Genomic DNA, 25,569 nt, shown 5'->3' with positions numbered 1-25,569 from the left:
GTTGTGTTTATTGCAGGATTCCAGAACATAACTGTGGCCAGCCAAGAAATAGTTTGGCACATCAAGTCTGCAATACCCAGAAATAACATTTTTCACATGTTAAATGTTCCTCCTGTTTTGTGTTTTTCTGCTAAGCCAAGCCTCATACGTAACCCTCGTGTCATCCGGGTGAAAATTGCACCGTTGTCCAGTGAATTTTGCTGGAATTTGGTAAATTTTTTTCTGAATGTTCAGAAAATATTAGAAATTTTACTGAGTATATAATCAATTCAGATATTTTTAGGATTTTTTGGGAAGATTTTTGCTAATTTTTAAAAAAATTTTACAAGAATTTTCTTGCCAGATTTGGGGGATTTTTTACACACACTTTCATTATAAACCTGAGCTCATAGAAATAATATAAATTTTTTTCCTTTTTCTAAATTCCACCACGCCTCCGCTCTCAGTTTTCACAGTCCTTTTGTATTACCTGGCTAACATCATTAGAAAACATGACAAGAGCCACCTTTAAACAATTTATTTTTCATCAAGCCTGAAGACCGTGCACTGAACACCGGCTGCCTACTAACACGCCATCTGCATCCCAACATCAGACGTCTGCTGGCAGACCTCTGACACTGCACTGAGAGCTCCAATGGCAAAACTCATTGCCTAGTGAAGTATCTCATCTGATATGAGTTGCTTATCATATGAAACTTGGGATGTGCGGGTCATCACAATGGAATGTGTTATTCTGTTCCAGAAACCCAATGCAGTGTTTAGATAGGGGCTCCCACTCCAGGAGCTTGATAGATGCAGCTCTTTAGGAGCCGTAGAGTTAAGGGGGGTTGGTTGAAGATGCTCCCTGCTTCTTTATATGGTATGGAACAGAGCCTAGGAGCTCGACTAGTGGGGGTCTTTGAGACCCACACAGCCTAGGGCCTTGATTGGAGGAGGTACCCTGTACTTTGACTTCTAACAGAGACCAGATGTTGTAATTCTATCCTTTACCAGAGGGTATAAAATGACCACCTGCCCTTTGTTCAAATGGGATTTTCACATAGGCTCTCAAGTCTCCATGCCGAATGAACAGACGCTGTCTTCATTATATAATAAATTATATTATGTAAAAGCAACAGTGTCAACGGGTGTTTCCTTCAACATATCCCTGAAGCCAAGTACCCACTTCCATGCTGCCGACCCATGAGGATCTTCACTCGGGGCTGCGTACAGGAGCATCTTCATTCGGTCAGTCGTGTCTCTCAGCAGTCTGACCGCTACTTAATCTGCTTGACCCTGATCAATGTCAGATTGCTCACAAGTAAAACTTCTATCCTGAATGATTTCCTTCACCTCCCACTTCCTGGATTTTCTACTGTTGATGGAAACGTGGAGTAAATCAGGTGACAATAGCACGTTTTGGGAGCTCTTCCCCCAGCTGCTCTTTCCTGAGCTCTCCTTGAGCATCTGGTAGAGGAGGAGGTCTTGCATCTGTGTTCAGGGACACATTTAGATGCAGACTTCTTTTTACAAATAACAACTCCTCCTTTGATCCAGTTATTTGTGATTGAGCATACATGATTAGTCTTATGTGCTGTTGTGTCCCACCCACTGCATATGGATTTTATCCAAGAGTTTTCTGAGTTTTTATCTAAATTTACTCATATGATCAGTGTTTGATTTGTGGAGATTATAATATTCACGTTTGCTGTCCGTCTAATGAGTTTGCTACTGAATTTAAAAGACTTTTGTATTACTTTGATTTAATCCAATTAGTTGATGGACCTACACACCATCTTGGTCATACCCTGGACCTTATCTCCTACAGACTGTCTTTACCAGGGAAATATCTGAAACTGTCATTTCAGATCACCTTGCCATTATTTTTGAATTTGCAGCCCTCCAGTGTCCTGTAAGCCTCTGGCCTTATCTCGCCGACCCCATATCTTCACCTCCTCAACAGCTGGAGCTTTTTGAACACACAATTTTTTAATCCTCGTGGTCATTTGCATTCTTTATGCCCAGATAACATTCTGTCATTTCTCATTTTTTGTCCTCTTGCACCGGAATTCTGGACTCTATTGCCCCTTTTTCCTGCAAACTGCCTAGATGTCTAGATCCCTGGGTAAATGATTCTACCTTAGGCAAGTCTGGCTGAACGAAAATAGAAGGACAAACTTCATGTATCTTGGGAAATACTAAAAGACAGTCTTGCTGACTATCACAGGGCTATGAGAGAGGCAAAATGTCAATATTTATCCAACATCATCTCCAACAAGTCACTGCCCTAAAATTCTGTTCAACACAATTAACTCTGTTGTTAACCCATGCACCTCTGTTCCAGACCAGTCGAGAATTTTTAAATTTTTATTGCTTGTTTTTAAAGGTCTAAACCGTCTTGCTCCACCTTATTTATCTGAGCTTTTAATTTTACAGGACCAAAAAACAGCTGATCAGCGACTGCTTGATGTATCTAAATCTACACTGGGGTGACTGGGCGTTCTCTGTAGCTGAACCCAGGCTCGGGAACAAGCTCTCCCTAGGTCTTTTAAAATCAAAGCTCAAAACCTTCCTGTTTAAAATGACTTCACATACCTAGCGGTATGGTGACATTTATTACTTGTATTTCTTTTTAGATGTATATTTTAGTGCTGTTTTTTGCAGTTTATTTTTATTGTTTTATTATATATTTTATTGCTGTCTCTGTTTTAAGTTACTGTGCTGTTGTTTTGTTACTGTGTTTTTAAGTTATTCTCTTGTCTTTCACTGTGAAACACTTTGGTCAACCCTTTGTTGTAACGGGCTATATAAATAAACTTTGACTGATTGATTGATATAATGCTCCAAAATATACAAGAAAAAGTGAAAACTATAACCTGGCAAAGGTTGTCACCTGACTTGAAGCCAATAGAACACATCTGAGAGCACAGAATCTCTCCAGAAATTTGATGACATTGGTATACCTTGTGTTCTGAAGGGTTAAGTCTGCCATCAAAAATAAAGGTGGATTTAGCAAGTATTGAAAAAATAAAAGATGTGAATCTTTGTAATTTTCAATTCAATTCAATTCAATTTTATTTATATAGCGCCAATTACAGTCAAATTGTCTCGAGACGCTTTACAGAACCCATATGCCTGACCCCCAGAGCAAGCCAAAAGGCGACAGTGGCAAGGAAAACACCCTTTTAACAGGGAAAAAAATCTCGAGCAGAACCCGGCTCTAATGTGGGGGGACCCATCTGCTGCTGGCCGGGAGGGTTGAGAGGGACAGAAGAGGTAGAGAGATAGAGATAGAGATGTAATGATTGGTGAAATGAGTTTTGTTGCACCTGTCTTTTAAATATAGGGCAATCATTGTAAGGTGATACAGTTTTTATTATTTAAGTGATAATGCACAGGAGTACACTTATCACTGTTGTATACTGTACATGCACACAGACACACACTCAAAAGCTGAATAATTATTTCCAAAATGTACAAAATACTAAAAATATCACGGGTGAAAAAACATAAAAATTATAAGGCAACATTTGGCAAGAACAGAACGACTACCATCTCTCCAGATGTGTGACAAGATCTAGTCAGCAAACGCGAATGTTTCTAAATCCTTAGATCCCGTCAGAGATGATGTTTCCTCTATCCAATAAATTCATCTGTGACATAAATTGTTCTTTGATCATCACATTCTTTCTTTTTCGTTTTATTTTATTCCTGCCTACCCACTCTCTTATCTGAGGAAATACTTTGGAGGCATTCACCAGATCTGATTTCATCTAGGAGCCGCAGTCATAAAAATATCCTTGACTTTTCTTGTAAAATCATCTATAAAAATGTCAAAGAAAAATGCTCAGTTTTTGCACATGTAATATTTGTGACATTTGATTTGAAATCAGACATACTATACAAAAAGGGATGGAACTTAAGGTTGGGGTCAATTTGGTCTGTGAACAGCAAACTATTACAAGTGAGGCACCCGTCAAAGCCATTTCTGGGTTACTTTGTGTCCACGTGGACACACACCTGCAGACAGAAATGGTGTCTTTGATAATTAAAGCTTCATTTGGCAACGTCTCTGATTTTATGCAGTCTGTAGAAATGTCTTGAGCTGTAACGTCTCTTCCACTGATAATCTGTCGTGGTAAAAGCTGAGTCCTGTCAGAAGCTCGATGTCTCGGACTCGAGCGGTATGAAACTGCAGCCAATCCGCTACCCATGTCAAGTCCGACCCATTCTGAAAAGAAACCGAAAGAAGATAAGAAACAAGGAGCAAAAAAACATACTATTGGGTGGTCAGATATTTGATTTATTTTTCTGATATCAGATTCTTGGCAGGTTTCACAGAGGTAAGTGCATGAAGAGTCATTGGTGTTACTCACAGCACAGCTCTCTGTGTGGTCAGGTCTATGAGGCAGGATGAAGGACTTGGCTTGAAGTGGACCTTCACAATTAACAGGGTTGAAGGTCAAGTTTTCACAGCTTGTCAGGATGACAAAGAAATGTGTTGGGATGGGAGCTTCATTCCTGGAGGGTCAAGAATTTACATGTTTAACAAACTGCTGCATTTTAAGCTGTCGTACACAGAGAAACAACATCTCATTTATAAAAGTGAAGCTAATGTTGAAATGGCCAAGATTCCAGGTCTTAAACTAATGATCTGCTAGTAATGCTAAAGCCTCAGCAAACATGGTTTAGAATCTCATCTTTCCTGCAAAGGTTATGTGTGAAAAAAGCATCCCTATATATCACTGCAAGTTTAACACCAAAAAAATAGTGAGTTTTTTGACCTTCACTGTATGTTGCATCTATGAGACATGAAACATCATGTACAAATGTTTATATGCACTTGTAAAGATCATGCATATCTTGGCAGTCTTGACTGACTGTGACTCCTACAATTCTTAATTGTCTTTGATGGAATGACTGAAACACATGCATCTTTGTTGCAAAAAACAATGATGAATTTTGGTTCTTTCACACATTTATTACAGGTCTCCTGAAAACATTAATAAATTCTTCTGGATAAAAAATATACATACAGCAATATTAATATTTGTTCCAATATCCTTAGGCCAGTTTCACCTCAATTAGGCACATTTGGTAGCCGTCCACAACTTTCTGGCAAGCTTCTGATTGTATTTGGTTCGCTTGACAGAATTGCTGAAGTTCAATTGAATTTGTTGGCTTACTGGCAAAGGTTTTGGTAGGTAAGTCTAAAACCTTAATTCTAGCCTGGTTTAGCCATTTTCTTACCACTTTTAGTGTGGCATTGTCTTGTAACACCCAACTGCGACCAAGACCCAATCTTCTGGCGGATGACTTTAGGTTTAAGAGGTTTTAGAAAGGGCTTCCTTCTTGTCCAGCAGCCTCTTAAGCCATGGGAATGTAAAATACACTTGACTGTGGATACTGTCACCTGTCTCACAACAGCTTCTAATTCATTGCAGACCTGCTTTTTGGTAATTCTTGGTTGACTGTTGACCATCCTGCCCAATTGTCTGTCAGCAGCAGGTGATAGTTTGTGTTTTCTCCCTGATTGTGGCAGTGGCACAACTGTGTCATGCACTTCATAGTTACAAACAATTGTTTGCATAATTACTCCGCCAAGGAATGTGGCAGAGTTATGTGATGATCAGCATACGTTTGTCTGTCTGTACGCAACATTACTCAGAAATTGAATAACAGATTTGATTTAAAGTTTCAGGGAAGGTCAGAAATGACACAAGGATTCCGATTAGATTTTGGCAGTGTTGCCACTTATAGTCTGGATCCATGGATTTGTTAAGGATTTACCTATCATTGTGAGATAGCGGCACAGCGTCATTGTAACGATGACAACAAGTGAACGCTACGTCAATGGCCTGCTGATGATCACATGATTGCAATCTTACTACAAATCCACCGCTGCGGACTTAACACGACTTATCCGTCAGAAATTATACGACTGAGCAGCCTAGGCAGAGTACTGTGCTGAGTGCTTTTCTTGATGATACTGGGATCTGAAGGATCGTCGAAATGACTCCGAGTGACTTTGCTTCTTCAGAACTGTACTCAGCTCCTCACAGTTTATAATTGTACTGTTTGTGGCAGAGTCTGATGAGTCTATCAAAGGGGACCAATTTAAATTGGCTCAAGGAAGCTGTGGTCGATTGTTTTCATTCACAAATAAAAATTGATTGGCACAACTTTTTACAACACCAAAACTCCTGCATGTAAATTTTTGACCCAACAGATTTTGTCACATTTATAGAAGACCTATAATACATCTACATAATACAAGAACCCAGATAATAGTTTCATATTCATCATAGAAAATTAAGAGTTGTAGAACTCATTGGAAACTCAAGACTGTCATGATGTACATGGTCTTTTTCAAGTTTATGTAAACTTTAGTTCACGACTGCATGTAAACCTTGAGAGCTACAACTATCCATTTTCAAAGTGTTCTTGCTTGAAAATACACAGACATATCTGATTTGAGTTTCCTCAAAGGTCTGTCCTTAATCTACAGCAGTTTGGATTGTACCTCACTGATAAACACGTCTATCAATTGAATAAATGTAAATGCTGCTGTAGGCCTAAACACAAAAAAAGTTTGTATTTGTATTATACACTTGAGAACTGCTAAATAAAACTGAATGGCTAATGATTGCATGTAAGTCTTACAATTTTGCTTTTAATAGGTTAAATACTAGTGAGAAGGTTAACCTGAACATACGTTTTATTATCGAGTTTATTCATCATTTAGTCATAATTTAAAATAAAGACACTGATCTTTGTTTTCAGAGTCAGACTTTTCATTATAAAGCTGTTTTATACAGGGCATCTTTAATTGCATTTACAAAATAAACTTACACCTTTTTTTTACTATCATAACAGCAACTGATAGAGGAGAAAGAAACAGTCCATTAAAATACTGAGAGAAAATTAATGTGGAAATCTTATGACAAACAAAAACCTTTTTTTCTTCAAACATTCACGATTTTCAGATGTGAGTATGTACAACTTTACTAAGCAATTAAGCAATCTTTTGACACTGATTAAGGAACAAAATAGTCAGGAGATCAAATGACAAATTAATGTAATCATTAAAACCATAACTGATGGCCAGCAGTGCATGGTCTGTGGCTGACTTACCCAGATATTTTCCTGAGCGGATCAACATTTCCATCAAAGTCTTCATCAAATATTGGTCCACTCATGACATTGACTCCGTTCAGCTGTTGTGCATATTTTGGAAGTAGGACATCATGGAAATGGGTCCAAACATCTGAGAAAATGCACACAAAAGGTTTTAGTGCTCTGACCACGTATCACGACTGATGATGATATTTTCTCTACAGAAATAGGCCAATGATGATATGACTGCATTTTGCATTTGAAGTGCACTGTAGCAATAATATTGTTAATGAGCTTTCTCCCTTCTCACACACAAAAATGATGAGCCACTAGGGGGCAGTATCTGCTAGTTGATTAATATAGAGATTTCAAACAAACGCAACCTTCAGCGCTACTGTACAACCGGACCTCAAAACAGTGACAGTTTCCTTGTCCAGCACAGGTGACCACAGTGGAAACCCAACTTGAGGGTCTCAACATTGTCTCAACAGCAAACCATAGTCTGAAATCAACTAATCTTGTCCATGCTTCATAGTAATGTAAGTGCAGGGTTCAAATCAATTCTGATACTATTAATGCCAGATATAAGAAACACATCAAAATTAGAAGTGATACACAATAAAAGTAAACCAACATTCATCTCAACCCAATTTACGAACAATCTATATCCATCAAAACATAATGTATGATTCCATGTATTGCCCAATCCACGTGTGTTTTCAGAACACAGTGTGATCAGTGAGCTCAGTCAGATTACAAATTAAATAGCCTGTTAACTGAATCTTATGGTGAAGTACACTGCAGTGTCTAAGGTGAGTAGGCAGTAGGATTAACACTGGAAAAGTTCCTCAAACTAAACCCCTTAAATGAATGTACTTTACTGAAGATGCTTCACTTTAGAGTAGTGCCATGTCATCACTGCAGTTAGATCTTTGAATTTTTCTCACATATATAATGTACAAGCAGGGCAAAGTTTAGTTTGTTTACAGGAAGTCAGCGTTAAAAAGTGTGATACTGGGCAATAAAAATGCCTCACAAGAAATGGCAAACCACAGTGTCTGCAGTCTGATCTTTTCAGTTCACTAGTTAATTTAAATTGTTCAGTTTAGACGCTCTAGGTCAGTCAACAAATCTACCCCTTTGACAAATCAAGATAGATTTTTTTGACCTCATGAATCTCTGTAGTTCTGTTTTTCAGGTTTCCGGTTAAATATTTGCAAAACTGACTCACCTTTAAATGCTGGGAACATTGGTGCCATGTTGCTGGTAATTAAAGAGTCTGTTTCTGGACCACTGGCATTCAGATCTGTAGGAAAATGAGAGGTGATAAAAAAAAAAATGTGTTGGGTATGGGGTTTGGCTATGGAATAAAACACAGTTTATATGCCTGTGGAATTAAGGAATAAAGATTTACTGTCTGTGAATATCATTTAAAGGTTGATGGAGCTAAATGCATGGAGATGATGTATAGGCTCAAACTAACATTGATTTTTATACTGATTAACCCTCAGAGACCAATGAACATATTTTGCATCACGTCCCTTCTTGGTCCATCTCCACAACCATTTCTTCTTTACTCATGAACTCACCATTTAATAGAGTCAAGATTCAGGAGTTTAACTTGTCACATGCTCATACAGAATGCGCAGTGAAATGCAAAGTGACTGTGCTTAAGGCTGTGCAAAAACAATAAGACATCATAAAGAACATTCTTTAAAAACAATAGCAAAACAGAAAAAACTCACAGCATCATAAATAATAAGGAGGAAGAGAATGTGATGTTAAAGTGCAGTGTACATTGTGTAAGAGTGGTGTGGGGAGTGCTGGCCTATGGTACGATCCGCCAACCTCAGTGGTCCAACCGTCCGCGACCATCACATGCTCTCCACCAGTCCATTATAAAATGTCCTCAGGACCTTCAGAAAGAATTTCCTCAGCTGCCTCAGCTTTCCTCAGCAGGTGAAGAAGGCGCTGCCTTGCCTTCTTCACCTGACTGTTTATGTGTTTTAACCATGACAGATCCTCAGAGATGTTCACTCCCAGGTACTTGAAGCTGCACGCCCTGTCCACAAGTGACCCGTTAATCCTCAGTGGAGTGTAATTCCTCTGCTGCCTTCTCCCAAAGTCTACAATCAGCTCCTTGGTTTTACTGATGTTCAGCATCAGGTTGATAGTCTGACACCACTGTGACAAACTGTCAACCTCCTCTGTGTACATCCACTCATCATTGTTACTGATCCATCTGACAATGACTGTCATATACAAATTTCACAATGATGTGAGAGCTGTTCGTAGCTACACAGTCACATGTATAAAGGGAGAAGAGCAGAGGGCTGAGGATACACCCCTGGGGGGATCCAGTGTTCAGGGTGCAGGTCTGGAAATGTGTCTGCCCACTCTGACCACTTGGGTTCTAGTAATCCAGAATCCAGTCACACAGGGAGATGCTCATAGGCTGAACATAGATATTAACATATCTATGCAATCATATGTTAATGTCATACTACAACACAGAGCAGGACTTGTTCACGTTTGCAGATGCTGAATAAATAAGACTAAAAAGACAGATCAAACTTGGTGTCTCAAACATAGAGCTGGCATTACAGACCATTTTGAATAAAACTGAATCAGGAAATAATGGATTTGCTTTGCAATGGCTTCACATCTGTGGTCAAAAGATGTCACCTGTGCACAGGTCGACACTGGTGATCCCTGACTAGCTGAAGACTAACTTCAGTGATTAAAATAATAACACTTGTTTCCACTGGGCAATAAAGACATATTTACCCAGTTTCTGTCATGAGTATCCCACTAACATGGCTCGATTTCAGACAATCTGACAAACATGAAATCCACTTTTACCTTGATTGAAAGGAGCTATCCAGCTGAAGCTACCTGAAACCAGAATGTAATTTTAAAACACACTGAATTCACGGCGTCTCAATCATGAGGGATGGGACACTCATCTGTTTTGCTTGAGCATGGGGGTATTTTTCCATGAGAACGCCTCTAAAGCTTGCCAATTTGAAACGAAGACCTGGCTGAGGACGTGGAGCTGTGACCTACACCAAACACATACACATTCACAAACACACACACTCACTGGGGGGATGCAGAAGGCCATAGGACAGAGTGGGGTCATCTCTGTAGCGCAGGCACAGCTGGCTGGCGGCTGGTGGGACGCGTATGTCAGCACGAACACATACCTCCAACTCCGGGCTCAGGGGTTGCATTCTGGTCTGAGAGAAAGAATCAATGAGTGGTAGATAGTGTGGAGTAGGAGTTAAGGCCAGCCCTCCAAGTGTTGTGCAAGATCACTTGGCCTGGTTCTGCTTCATCTGTGCACATGAGTCAGTGAGGGCATTGTTTCTGTTTGCTGAGTGCTCTAAAAACAATTATCACATCATATTATCCTGTCACAGAAGAAAAATGGCAGATATTTTGCAGTTACATTCTTGGTAACACTATGGGTTATGGAATTTGGTACCACTTAAATGAAATGTTTGTATAATTTCAGAGAATACTTTTTAAAATAGGGAGAAAAGTGAAACTGAAACTGTTGAGCTTTGTTTTAGACAAAAGAAAACCTCATCTAAAATCCTGCTGTAATAACACTGGAAATTAAAACAACAGCCTTGAAGTAGATTGTTTCTCAACAGTATGTACTCAATATGTCTAGATAAGGATGTGTCTTTAGAAATATATATGTGTGTGTGTTTATTTAGCTCATCTAATGCACTAGTTTGAATAGATTTTAGAAAAACCATTTAACACACAGTAAGTTTAAAAAAGTTCTTCAAATGTTGGCATCTTGACAGCTAGAAACAACCACTAAACAGTGTAGATATTTTTATATCAGACATTACAGGATAAATTTTGGGGAAAATGACTTAACAAGAAGTTATTTATATTGGTGAAGATGGAAGAAACCTCGTTATAATAATTTATAACTTGGTTTCTGGACTGTGTGAGCCCTAACCAAGACTTCTAATTTTCTGTTAAACAAACAAAGCCATATAACTTCAATGAAAAGTTCCTAGTTCCTAATAGTAGTTCCTTCTAGTAGATGGTGATAGGTCTTAGACTGTGGATAGTAAACCCCAGAGACGCCCTTCAGTTCTTGATGATGATGACAGAAATGCTGGTTGACTTACTGCATCCAAACCAATACATTTGTATTTTAAAACACATCACTTCTATGTTTTCACCTAGTATCCACACTACAGCTGCATTTTAGGACCCTAAAATGCAACTTTTGGACAGGCTACTGATCGTGTTTTAGTTGGAAACTCCTGATCAAGTTTTATCAGTCACTGTATCTTTCCCGATCAGCACGTCCCTATCATTTGACCTATCCAGGAGATAACAGCGACATCAGTCCTCGCTATTAGTGGTTAATTCATTATGGATAGTGAATTACACATATTGCTAAGCTTGTTGTGTCTGCTGAAGCAGTTGTGAAGAAAATCTCTGATCTGACTTTTCACCATTGCTGTTCTTCCTATATAGTATTTTCTACAACTAAGAAATCTGCTCCATGTTCACATCATGTGCCCAATGTACGCAGATAACTATGTGATATGCGTTTTCAGTCATGTTAGTATGCACAGAGATTATTTCTTTAATGGTGCTAAAATACTAATCTGGATTGAGATTGTGAGTTTTTGCTTTAAAATGATAACAGATAGCAATATGGACATAAATTCGTCAGAAAATGAAATCATGAATTCGACTCTACAATAAATTAGCTGTGAACACATATCTAATTGGATACGAATAGAGATTTTCATTCAGTAACATTCCTTTTTTTTCCTGTAGTTATTGATTATATAGTTCTTTCCAGGAAAACGCTAGGAAAATATCTAAAAAAAATTGTGACAAAATTACACAATGTGTAAAAAAAAAAAAAAAAAAAAAAGGCAGTACCAAAAAATCATCAAGAATTCGATATGCATGGAAAAGGACAATAAATGCAGGTCTGCTCTGGAGCATGACCTCAGGCTTTTCATTGGTTTTTTTACTAGGCAAACTAGATGGAGCTTGCTTTATATAGAGCAATTTGTGTGTGACATGTTGTGAAACTAAAGTTTTCCATGGAGTATAGAGGTAGGCTTAGCATAATACTGCCTGTTTTGTCATGTCACAATCACAAATAATCAATCAATAATCATGATTATTTCAAGTAAAAATTAACACTGGCAACACAGTACAGGCTACACCGCACTGTATTTAGATAAACCTTGAATGAAAACAAATCCACATCCTCACTTCCTCTATCATTCAGGCAGTTCAGTACAACAGTGTAAACTCTCGGAGGAATGCATCACTCTGCCTGAGGTCATAATTTACACTACAGCTCAACCACATTGTGAAAAAGACACGAACTGTTTTAGGAAAACATGAGCAGAGACGATGAGTTACAGCTGCTTAGAGAAGGGATTCAGATACTAAACAATCTCTCACAATCTGCTGCCAAACCATAACCACAGAAGAAATATAGCAGTGACAATGCAACTCAACAGGCTGTGTTTAGAGATAAAGGACGGCTTGAACCAGCAGACTCACCAGAGGCGGGATTGTATACGACACCCAGAGGGGCATGAGGCGGTCTTTGCTGTATCCATTGAGGTAGTCAGAGTGGTGAAGCAGACAAAAAGTTGCATCTGACTGGACAACTCGTGGGGTTCCAAAAGGATGGTGGAGGCGACGTAAGCTGGCCTTAACATCTAAAGGGAAAATGTACATTGCCACACAAACACCATAGTGAATTCAAGGACAAATATGATTATACTGACCTGAATCAGATGTCATGAGATTTCCATTCATATCCTTTTCCTGAAAAGAAATCCAAGCCTCGTGTTAGTATAATTGGGTAAATTTGCTAAAATATGACAAACCTTTACTGTACAAAGTGTCTATAAAGCCTGGAAAGTTTCTGTGTAATTGCACTGGTGCCAAGTACCTTCTTGCACATTACTGTAAAGGACTGTTCAGATTTTGACATTTTTCTCAGTCTGAGAGTATTATAACTACACCATTCTATCAGAAGATAACACACTCTGGGAAGGAAATATTAAATGTAACACAAAAAAATGTAACAAACCTAAAAGTCTAGACAACCACGCTACTGTCTCTCTGAGACTCAACCTTGGCCATGGAATTGTTTTGTGTAAAATGTCAATGTTAGCATGCTTACAATGACAACGTTAACACACATCTAAAAACATGAAGTTCCCCACCTCAGTTTGAATTTTGAACAGAATATGGTGTTTAATTAAAGGTCAGTTTTCATGATAATCCATCCAACAGTTGTCAAGTTGCAGTAAAGAAAGTCTGGGAGCTACGCGTCTAAAAATATTTGTCAGTGGAATAGAGTATCACAGTAAACAGTCAAAATATGAATTAAAAAAACCACACACAAACAGGAATTTCAAAATTCTAAGCAAACGTCCCCTGAATGTCCAACATTTCTTGACAATCCAGACTATAATTGTACTGATGTTACATTTCTGACCAAAGTAGTGGACTGAGATTGCCATCCAAAAGGCCAAAAGAATCTGGTTAGCACATACCATTGCAGTGGTTTGGGATTTACAGGTGCACTGCAAGTTGTCAGTGGGGATGGGGTCAGTGGCCTCACACAGGGACTCATGGGAGAGCTGCGCAGGGTTAACTGGCATGTGAATGGGAGTCTTTAAGAGGTGGTTTAGACTGCCATGGGTCCCATTGTTCGGAGCAGGACGGATATCAAGGAGATCTAGCGGGAAAACAGAGGTGACGACATCTCAGACATGACCAATGACAGTAAATTTTTATCACTTCCACTTTACATAACAGGGTTTGCCAATTCTACTAACAGTCCTCTTCAGGGAAGTGTATAGTAGAGATCGAAGGATTAGTGACACTCCAAGACTGTAGTGTAAATTAAAGCAAGCAACACACATTTAGAAAGGATTAGGCTAAATAAAGGAAGAAAGTTGTCATTATACTAGGAAGCAGTCTGTAATTGAACTGTAATACCTGAACAAATTATCTGGAAGTGAACAGTGACCAGGTGGTCAAGCTGCTGTATTTTCTTCTACTTTGATCGACAGTACCAGTACGTGCTCTGTGTTTTTATTGTTTTCAACTTTCAAGTAATTGTATATAAAAAACAGGTTAACAGGGGATTTGCATAGAGATTCTATCCATAAAATTGTGTCATGTTATTTGTTCTGATACTTAGTGCAGAACAAGCACACCTGTTTCCTCTTCTGAAATGTGTCAACTGTGTTCATGTATTTTTAGCAGTTAAGCAGATGTTTCCACAACTAAGATGAACAATGGGTCGGTAAACTATGACAGTTAGAGATAAAATAAATAAATAAATGCATTTTGCCTCAATAGTATTTACACAGTAATACTGTGCGATTAAATCACTGTGATTTGGTGATGAACATGGTGTAGTTAAGCTCGATCAGCACAATGTCACAATTTAAATTAATTTATCTAAGTACAAAATTTAGACAAAATTATAGTTCAATTATACTTTGATTTCAAAGCATTGGCAACAACCACAAATCACACAGGAAGGAGGAATACTTTTTCTTCATTCTGGCAAAGAGTGAGATGAAAAGTTTGACACTCGTCTCATGATCAGAAGTTAAATATGTGCTGCAGCATGAAGACAGGAAACGGGAAAAGCGCTAGTCGGACTCTGTCCAAATGTCACAAATTCACAGCCAGTACCTCTAAAGGTCACTACCTAAACCATTATATCTTGATTAAGTCCATAAAAAAATTGACATATAAGAACATGTAATGGTTTACAAGGTTTATATGCCAGACAATTTCTTGACTATGATCTGTACTTTGGAAGTTGGCTACCTGGAAACCTTCCAGCGATGACAAGACTTCAACACACATGTATTACGGATATGCTCAGCTACTCTCAGCAGGAAAATAAATATGTGTATTTCACAAAATGTGTGACTGAAAAAAGTAGAATGATGAAGTTACAGCTTCGGCAAAGGAGGAGGAAGAACATTAAGAAGTGTGCACTAAAACAACAAAGTGACTTACCACACATGAGGTTATATATTTCAATGTTTTCAAATGGGGGCACAACAGTGTTTTCTTTAAATCCTGGTCCAAAACCTATGAAAATTGCCTGAAAAAAACAATACCATTTGTTTGCAGACTTTTCAAATACAAAAGAAAGTGCCCACTAAACAGCATCCAAACAATGTCGCCCGATAGTTTGTGAACTGGAAACCTTCATTTAATTTTTTTCTTCCAACAGTATGTCAACCACTTAGGCCACCCATGTGTAAATATTTGAAAGTAACCAAAAATTGCTTTTACACAGGAGAGATGACTAGGTGGGATACACAGATGCATTAAGGTGAGTAAACTGTTGCTATTATGGACACTTGTCTATTATTCTTAGCTGTGTGTAGGCAGGCTGACAGCCACTTGAAGAACAAGTTGACTCTTCTTGAGACAGACTGTTTTTTGTTTTGTTTAATAGAAGTTCTAAGTCTTGTAGGCTAATTATACCAAGTCAAATTCTAGTGTAGATCACATCTGGAAACATACACAGAAATACTGTGATAACTAACATTAAAGTGGCAGACAGAAACACATTTACAATTGTAACAAACACAGTCTAAATATCAGAGTAAGCAGGTAGATAAAACCACCTACAAGTGTAATTACTGAACTTCAGCACAGTTTTAGAGATACAGCATGTCTCATGTCTTCTTTAGACTTTTTTTTTTAAGTATTTGCTTCTATTTCTACTTTTGTGTTTTTTATTTGTTATCCAATTGGTGTAAATGGAACTTGAAAGAGTACACTGTACATTAGTAATTCCTAAATATAGTGACAAGTCCATGCAATCTAACTCTACCATAGATTGTAAAGCATCCAGAAAATATTAACACTACTTGATGTATATGATCTTGTATAAAAAATCCTGAAAAATGTTGAATAGTGTTTTGAATGTAGTTTTTTCTGCTCTAAGCTGAATGTAGACTTGTTTTCAAGTAAAATGTTTGATACTGTTACTATCTCAAATAACAACAAACAAGTGTAGTTCACGTCACCGCTTCCCAACGTGGGCATCAAACCTTCCGAACATTAAGATTAACAGGATCAAAAAAAAAAAAACGTAATCTGCGTTGTCTCATGAGAGGTGTGTACTTTTCAATATTTTTTAGGCTTTGGCTGTCAGAAAAAGTCAGAAATCACTCCCTTGCATCTTTCAGCATCTGGTGAATCTGCTTTTAGAAATTGTGTTTCACATTGAAATAAAAAAATGCATAGTAATATGTAAAAATAAAACCTTAAGACTCTTTTGCCATGCGAAGCGCCCTGATGGATGATTGCCTCATGTTTAATTGGACAACAACAGACAGTACAGCTATGACGGGCTGCTGCTTCAAACCATGACAACAACTATTCAGCCTGAGCATTTAAAACCTACAGTGTAATTTAAATTCATAACAGCAGTGGTTATCACTGTCGCCTCACAGCTTGTAGACCCTGGGGGTTTTGCTGTGTGGAGTTGTATGTTCTCCCTGTGCCTGCTTGGGTTTTGACCATTTTCTCTGTCTTCCTCCCATAGTCCAGAGACATGCTGAGGTTAATTGGTGATTCTAAATTGTCCGTAGGGGTGAATGTGAGTGTGATTGTCTATTTCTATGTGTAGCCCTGTGATAGACTGGTGACCTGTCCAGGGTGTCCCCTGCCTTCACCCTAAGTCAGCTGGGATAGACTCCAGCCCTCCCTCAACCCTAATGAGGATGAAGCGGTGCATAGATAATGGATCTTTGTAACTTCTGGCACTGACACGTTCATCATGTTTTAACAGTCTGAAGTCAAAAGCGAGGACCACTGACAACAGAGTGAGTGATCAGCTGAAGGGTGAAGGTTCATGGGTCCTGTGATGTACACACTTGTTGCATCTGTTGTCCAGCTAACTTGAAGTGACACATTGGCAGACTGATTGCCTACTGATCTAGACTGTAACTGTCTCCTAGTGTGTCATTTTAATTTATAACAACTTTCCGTTTAAAAAAAAAAAAAAAATTAAACAAAACATTGTGATAAAAGCTTCTCATTGCTAACAAACACACATCTCTTCTTCCTCTGACCTGCATGTTGGTGAAGACGTTATCTGAGCCATGGAATCCACCAGAGCAATACTTTATTTCCTTGCGGTTACTGAGAAGATAAAATGAAAAGATCTTGTCTTAGGAAAGAATACAGGAAAACATGAAACCTGGAAGTCACTAAATCATCGCTCACATGTCTAACTCGTTTGGAAGAAGCAGTTCATCCCACTAACCAGTGAGGCATTATTACAGGGTAACAACATTCTGCTTACTGTATCTGTCAAGTGAAGTGATTTAACTCCTCAGCCTGAAACGATTTTCCATGATTACACTGTTGTTAGCCATCAAAGGATTCGTACAAGTCATTTCCATCATACCATGCTATACTCATTATGCAGGACTGCTATTACTAATGACTATAAATCCTTCAGCTTCTGTGGGGCCAAAGAAACTTTTTTTTAATTATTACATATTTAAATTTATTTCAATGGCACCATCTATTAATATTGCAATAGTTCCTAAACTACTAGTGTAAAAGCTCTGGCATCTGAGTCTGCAACAGCAAAACCAAATCTAATTTGCTAGTCTACCAAAGCTAGCACTACGGCAAGTGCTACATTAGAACATTTCAGTCTTTTATCAAGTCAACTGTATTATGAATACAGTCTTAAGGAAGCAATTTTTTTAGTTTGTCCTTATATTAAAGACCGGCTCCAGTGAAAATCAACTTTGCTACCTTGTTAACATGTCCATATATTGTTTTTATATGCTAGGAGACAAAGCACGAGGAACATAAGCAGTCAGCAGACATTTCAGTTTTGGGACTGCAATGCACTGATGGCAAGATGGCGCCGGTGAGTGCGGCGGCCGTCGTACCTGCTCCAGCTCCGCTCAATGCATTTCACTACGCATTATACTATGTATAATTGTGTTTGTGACAAATAAACATCGTGAATCACTGATTACATTGAGCTAGACATTAATATGCAACAAACCCAAGAAACCAATGCTGTCAAATTGCAGGATGGGACTTTTTGTGTCATTATTCTTCTTCAGAATGTGTTTCCAGGTCAAACACTTTTGTTTGGATTACTCCAAAATTACGAAGTGCCACTGTATACTGAATTTCCCTCCAGGGATTAATAAAGTCAGTCTATGTCTCTAAGTATAGCGTAGAGTAGTTTACAGAGTCGTAGGTTAGGTTGTGTACACTTGAGGCAGGGACTTCATAGATCTGCACACTCTAGATGAAGCAACAGAGTAGTTACATCCGATTTAATTTCAATTTTTTCCATGGAGAAAGTCTATTTGTATCTAACTTTGACACACAGAGATGAGTGTTTAGGGGGTAAATCAATAACCAGAGACAGTGGCTCATTCCTTTACTTTAACTTCCTCAATCAGGTAATTATTGAACCTAATATTAACCAATTATTTTCAAATGTGGTTACATAAAACAAGCTAATGCAGCATAATTCAAACGTTTAATTTCCCTACATTTTCACACCCCCATGACCAGCATCAGTGGGTTTTTTTGTCCAATATATTTCTCAGTTTACACTGTCTGCTTAGTATATGCAAAAGGCTTTTTTTATCACTTTGTTTGGCAGCCAAATAAATCATGTTTTGCTTTCTAAAACATCTCCCATGGCTCAAACAGTCAATGCATTTTCCCAATTGAAAATAATGAAGAAGCTTTTACAATAATTTATCCAGTCACTCTGTGTGTTTAACAAAATCCAGCCTGCATCCCAGCTGGACTGACCTGCAGTGATGTACACGTCTGCACAGTAACATACTGTAATTACAGCTTGTGTCCCATGGTCATGAGCTAGTATGCTTGGCCTCCTATTATATTATACCTAATTAGGTTCAGCATGCAGAAGACCATGCAGGCTCATGCTGCAGTGTTCTGTACCGGCTCTGTCCTGAAGGAGGGACGCAATAAGATGAATGCCATTTACCAGACCATGGATGACCTCAAAACCTCCATGAAAGTTGAGAATCAATGTCCAACTTAAAACCAAAGTTTTTCAACCGAACAAATAGTTAAATAGGATAGGACGTTTTACTGTTGTGATATACTATGCCTTTAATAGGATACCTGATATTTCTGCTTCATAGTTAAATTAGTCTTTTCAGCTTCTTTTGTTCATTCTTGACACTGCATAATTTGATGAACTACCAGTGAAAAATTAAAAAAGAGCGGACTTACAGTGCTGCCTGCCAGCCGGATTTCATGTAAAGGTGACCCCTCTCTATGCGTACGTTATTAGCAAAGTGCATCCTTTTGGGGAGGTTTTCTTTGAGGTACGGCCTCATTGGCTGGTCAGGGTTCCTGCACTTCAGAACAGACACAGACAAGGAGAATTAACACACAGCTGACAGAGAATGGGATTGTTTGACGTGAAGCCAAGCAAGCAGATAATTTTTCATTCTGCTTATCAATACAAGAGTCACATGTGGGATACTTCACATACCGACAGGTTCTTTACCAGTCCCTCATAATTGACTGAGGGAAGAAACACAGAACAAGGTCACCCACAATAATTTCAAAGAAAGGGACACTAGATGATGTTGCAAAGCAGGGAAAAAGGGAAGGGAAGGTGAATGTTATTCACATGAAAAATAATCCTCTGGGAGGTGAGTTGGTCTAATGCGAGCAGCCGGGCCTTGGATCACAGTAAACTCAGAAGAATGGTCCTGGTAATTTGACACAAACTCTGCCCTTTCACACGAAGCCTCCTCCATGCCTGTCAAAAGAGGAACATTAAATGGTCTTTAGACACACAATGACACAAGTTCGCAAACGAAATATCTCAGGGAAGACTAGTGTTAAAAGAAAAGTGTCAAAAGTTTGTCCTGTCAGAAATGTTTCTGAAGGCAAAAAGATATGGCATTTTCACAGACACAAACATACAGCAAATAATGGAGGTGATTTGTACACTTAAATTTACAGTATGACATTTGTAGACAGTGTTTCAGATGTGTTGTGAATATCAGTGAATCCTTCACATTTCTTGCCCTGACTGGCAACACACTAATTACTAGTAGAGTAATTACAGTATAGTAGTGCAAATCTCCCTCCCACTAAGGGGCATATGCTGCACAAACATGGGTATGTGTGTTCACTTCAAACGCACAAAAATAGTCCTGCTAAAAGTCACCATTCATTTGTGCAGTGAAGGTCTTGTATATCCCACTGTACAGCCACATCCAGTGGCCACTGTGGTCTCTCTCAGCTGATCTAGGTGGACTGCCCTGTGATTGGCTGAAGTCTCCTGTTAAGGGCTAGATTATCCTAAAGCCTAACAATGAAGTGCAGTCTAGCTTCCGCTCAGACCACTTAAACTGCAATATGCTGAAAGGTTATTACAGGATTTTAGGATCCCACTGACACTACAAAAGATTCAGCCTACCCTAACTTTAATATATGTAATTACAAGACTAAACATATGGCGTCCAGATATCCAAAGAAACATCTTCAAACAAACCAAACATTCTCCACGTATACTACTAAGAACAGCTTTTTCTGGTAAACTCCAAAGACTCAGACTCATTTCTTTTTCATTTTGTCTCTGGTACAAGCTTATGTTGTTCCTTGCAGTAACTCCATCCATCCATCCATCCATTATCTATACACCGCTTAATCCTCAGGGTCACGGGGGGCTGGAGTCTATCCCAGCGGACTTAGAGTAAGGGCAGTGGACACTCTGGACAGGTCATCAGTCTGTCGCAGGGCTACACATAGAGACAAACAATCACACTCACATTCACACCTGCAGACAATTTAGAGTAATCAATTAACCTCAGCATGTTTTTGGACTGTGGGAGGAAGCCGGAGTACCCAGAGAAAACCCACGCATGCACAGAGAGAACATGTAAACTCCATGCAGAAAGATCCCAGGCTCAGGCCAAACCGGTGATCTTCTAGCTGTAAGGAGGCGGGGCTAACCACTGAGCTTTGCAGTAACTCAATCTGGTCACCAAGATGTCACTAAGCCTCAAATGTCTCCGTCAATGGAACACAAGCTCTGAAGGGTCTTGCTAATGTGAGATGAATTTTAAAATTGTGTTTAAAGATGTATCTTGGTAAATTATACAAATGGGAGCAAACAAGGACAAATAACACTTGTTCCTTCAAATTGCTAAAAATTTGTTCATTCTGTTTTCAGTCAACTGTCTTGAATTGGTTCATGTTGTTTTAAAGAAATGTGATCTAATCATTGTTGTTTTTGTTTGTTTTTCTAATTTCAACAAAAATCTGCCTCTGCCATGATTTGTAAACTGCATCCCAGCTGTGTGGGGTGTCTCACCATGGTCAGATACGATTATTATATTGACGCAGTGGTGCAGGTCTTTCACTGTCAGGCCATCCATCAGCATGCCCATAATCCTGTCCACATTTTCCAAGGCCTGAATCACCTGAAGACACAGCAGTTTAAACTTAAAGCGAGGTAGCACATGGTGATGAAGAAAGTTAGCAAACACTGCAATTTAACCATGCAAACAAATCATTTACAGCTTGCTTCAGATAATAAATGTTTAGCAAATATAATGAGCTAAAACAGCTTTGCCAGCACTGGCTACAATTTTGACTACTAAATGAAGCTTGAACTGAAGCAAAGATAGTACATAAAAATAAACTAATTAAAAAACAATACAGGATTCAACCTAGAAAAATCTATTCAGAAAGGTTAAACATTACATATTAAATATTTGAACACAATGCCTCAACTTTGAACTTTTGTGAACTGCAATGATTAAAGTGGCTACTATTATGGAAATTTGTTAGTAATATAAAATATCTTTTAGGCAGAAATGCCAAAACTGGCTAAATTTTGCATCCTAACCAACGCATAAGTTACATTTGTATGAATCTTTCCTTTGTCCTATGTGACAGTAAACTTGTTACTTTATATATCTATATATATGTAAAAAACACATATTTTACATGACACTAGGCATGGGGGACATTTGATTCAGTCACTTTATAGAGCAGCTTGAGTGGAAATTTCATCTTAACTCATTTTACAATTACATGAATATTATTTTGGTTCTTCCATAAATCAAAAATATACAGGCAGCAATGGTAATATTTGAAATGTTAAATGTTCCTTGGCCATTTTCACATCCTTCTGACCACTCCTTTTGCCAGAATTGGCTGGTCCGAATAGCAATTTGTGAGCTCCGGATATTCAGGCCCAATTAATGACGAATATCCGAATACACTGAGTATTTGGATCTCAAAATTAATATTCGGATACCACCACAACAACAAAATGTTCGGATATTCGGGTCCAGGACTAGTTGACTCTTGACCATCCTGACCAGCTGTCTCTCAGCAGCATGTGATCGCTTGTGTTTCTTCCTGATCATCACAGTGACACAACTGTGTCATGTACTTTATAAGATAGAAAGATAGAAAATATATGAAACAGTTGTTTGCACAGTTGATTTGGAGATCTGAAGTATCTTTGAAGTGGCTCCGAGTGACTTTAATGACTTGTTCAAATCAATGATTTGCTTTTTCAGATCTTTTCTGAGCTCCTCAGTCTTCTGTAGTGTTTGTCACAGAGTCTAATGAATGGATCAAATGTGTCCTATTTAAAGTGGCTCAGAGGGGTCAGCAGCTGTTGTCAATCCTAATCAGTCACAAGAAGATAAGTTGACAAAAACTGACTAGAACTTTTGACATAACCAAAACTGATCATTTAAGTTGCAGATTTTGACCTGTAATAAATTCATGAAAGAACCAAAATGCATCATTGTTTATTGTGACAAAGACGTGTGCTTGCCACAACAAAGAAACCGAAAAAAATTTTATTCACTCATTCAACTGTACACATGCCAGATTCTGATGCTGCACTGTTGGAGCTTCATCACACCCAGATTGTTCTGAAGCAGTTACTTGTTGCATGCCTGACTGCAAGAATGAGCAGATTTCACCTACTTGCACAATGGTCTTTGTCTTTCTTAGACTTAATACAGTATAAATGCGCATTTTATATTTGTGTATATGTGTACTTTATGTTAACTGGTGCACAGTCCTCAAACACACGTGCAACTAACTCTCATGTGCACCCTAAATAACATGTACACGAAGAGGGCTGGTCAAAGCTTGATGGAAAAAACAATTGGTAGTTGTTGCCCCAGACAAACACCGATCAGGCCTAACATTATGACCACCTGCCTAATATGGTGTTGGTCCCCTTTATGCCGGGCATGGGGATGTCCTGTTTTCACCAGGATGGTGGCAGTGAATTCTGTGGGTCCTGTGGGTTGCAGGGTGGAACCTACCTAGATCAGGCTTATCTTGACACATCCCATAGATGCTCAATAAGATTTAGATCTGGGGAATGTGAAACCATGGTGAACACTTTAGCTCTGGCATGTTCCCCAGGCCACTCATGAGAAGTTCTTGTGGTGTGTCAGGGTGCATTGTCCTGCTGAGGGTGGCAACTGGCATCAAGGACTGTTGTTGCCATGGGGGGGTGGAGGGTTGCTTGACCTGCAGTGTTTAGGTGGGTGGTACATGTCAAACATCCACATAAATGTCAGGACTCAAGGTTTCCCAGCAGAACATTGTATTACAACAAGATGATCAGTGTTACTCACTTCACCTGTCAGTGGTCATAATGTTGTGGCTGATCGGTGTGTGTCACACAGTTCCACAACTATAGGTTACAGGATGTATACTAAACCATCTTCATGTTAGCAAACTTCAACCCCTGCTCTCATTATTTTCCTTGTTTTTTACCTTGGTAGTTTTTTCTTTTAAGTAAATAATCACCAGCTTTTTACCGCAGGTTTAGTGAATAACTGACCTGACTACTTCCTGGCCCGTGATGATGCCCTGATGTGTCAGGTTCATCCAGGTACAAAGTGTAAAAGTCAGCTCTAAAATTACAAAAACAAGTAAGCATGATGTTCACAGTTTCTCAGTGGAACTTCACAATATAATCCTTGTGATGTAATTAAGAACATGCGATACCTTTCTCCTTGAGGTAAACTTAGCCACTCAAACAATGCTGACAGTCTGTTCTCAAATGGAATATTCCTGTGCAGAAAAGAGGCTTCATATAATGAGGACATCAATACATCACCGCATTATACAATAAAATCTAAAATTCACAGGCATGAATTCAAAAGTATGTAAAATAATGGCATCACTCTTACTGATCATACTTCATGTAGAAATTCGGGAAGGTGCCATTGATGGCTACATCAGAGCCAGGCCAGAAGAAAGTAGCTGTTTTCAGTTTCTGACGCATAGCAGTGACCCAGATCTGAGCAGAGGAGAAGTAAAGAGGGAAGTGAGGGAAAAGAAGAATAAGAAAAGAGTAGAGAGGAAGGAAATGGAGAGAACAGAAAGAAAACAAAGGATAGGAATGGATATAAGACAGAAGGCAAAGAAATGCGAGGAAATGAAAAGAGGCAAAAGAATAAGAAAGGAAAGACGAGGAAATGGAGAAAAAGAAAAGAGTAGGGAAGAAAATTAAAGGTAAAAAAATTAAATGAGGTAAAATAATTAGAAAGTACCTTATATGAAATGAAGGAAAGGAAAAGAAACAGCACAAGAGAAAAGTGAATGTCTAGATTCATGCCTAATTCAGACAGAGTGAGTTGTAGTAGCACCTAACTCTTATCTCAGTACATCATTGCAGCATGTTTAGTCCATTAGGATGAAAGCATAATCTCTCACAGGCCAGTCGGGTCTGATGCAAATCTAACATGTTCTTTATTCGAACTCAATACCTATTAGACCGATCTGCTGGTAGATGTGCAGGGCATATGAAGCAGGGCACATAAACATACTTTGGCAGATGCACTTTGCTATATTGGTTCAAAAGTCATTAGGAAAGAATTTACTCTTGAAGAATTTATCACTCGACGGGGGTCATCCATCTCTCCTTTTGTCCTGGAAAATTCTATGGCTGCTGAATGGTAAACTTTTGTCACAGTTGACAAATGAGATTTCAGAGACTTCCCATTGAAATGAAAACCACAAGGCATATAAACAAGCACAACTCACAGCTCTGAGCTCTCACAAGCTGTCATGTAGCACGAGCTGAATCCAAAATGACATCAAGAAGCACGTTACACTAAGAGCTGATTCTCAGCAATGAACTTTGCTGACTGTCTTGTGCCGTTCACGGAAAACAAATTACAGCTTGATCTGGGCATGATTCGTCCCAATTTTTACAGAAGACTCTTGATTGTGGTTTTCCACAGATCAGGGTGTGTTAAATTTTGCAAGCAAGTGAACAATACTGTCAGGCTCAGACTCCCAGATGTGTGAAGGAATCGTTATCAAACAACTTGCACAGAACTATTCTTTAGAGACATTGCCCAACAAAAACTGAATTTCCCTGAT

At 38.7% G+C, this 25,569-nt stretch overlaps 1 protein-coding gene across 2 annotated transcripts in view; it reads right to left on the bottom strand.

Annotated features, from left to right (window-relative positions):
• Positions 1-3,333: 3,333 nt before the first annotated feature.
• The window catches only part of enpp1 (ectonucleotide pyrophosphatase/phosphodiesterase 1), a 34,005-nt gene continuing 11,769 nt past the window's right edge, over positions 3,334-25,569 (bottom strand). The window contains exons 7-23 of one of the 2 annotated variants that reach the window (XM_035943639.2): positions 24,381-24,481; positions 24,187-24,252; positions 24,020-24,092; positions 21,509-21,617; positions 19,814-19,945; positions 19,673-19,704; positions 19,408-19,535; positions 17,232-17,301; positions 15,157-15,244; positions 13,668-13,852; positions 12,891-12,930; positions 12,661-12,821; positions 10,199-10,334; positions 8,327-8,401; positions 7,114-7,246; positions 4,356-4,500; positions 3,334-4,210 (exon numbers count right to left, since the gene is read on the bottom strand). In XM_035943639.2, the coding sequence (XP_035799532.2) occupies positions 4,058-4,210; positions 4,356-4,500; positions 7,114-7,246; positions 8,327-8,401; positions 10,199-10,334; positions 12,661-12,821; positions 12,891-12,930; positions 13,668-13,852; positions 15,157-15,244; positions 17,232-17,301; positions 19,408-19,535; positions 19,673-19,704; positions 19,814-19,945; positions 21,509-21,617; positions 24,020-24,092; positions 24,187-24,252; positions 24,381-24,481 (1,827 nt within the window). In that variant the 3' untranslated portion in view covers positions 3,334-4,057. Of the gene's footprint in view, positions 4,211-4,355; positions 4,501-7,113; positions 7,247-8,326; positions 8,402-10,198; positions 10,335-12,660; positions 12,822-12,890; positions 12,931-13,667; positions 13,853-15,156; positions 15,245-17,231; positions 17,302-19,407; positions 19,536-19,672; positions 19,705-19,813; positions 19,946-21,508; positions 21,618-24,019; positions 24,093-24,186; positions 24,253-24,371; positions 24,482-25,569 lie in introns of both variants that reach the window. The other variant, XM_023299680.3, reaches the window with a different exon arrangement.

The sequence above is a fragment of the Amphiprion ocellaris genome, chromosome 12 (genome assembly GCF_022539595.1).
Source record: "Amphiprion ocellaris isolate individual 3 ecotype Okinawa chromosome 12, ASM2253959v1, whole genome shotgun sequence".
NCBI lineage: Eukaryota > Metazoa > Chordata > Actinopteri > Pomacentridae > Amphiprion > Amphiprion ocellaris.
Note: the sequence above shows the minus strand (reverse complement) of the source record. Positions and strands in the feature narration are given on the sequence as shown.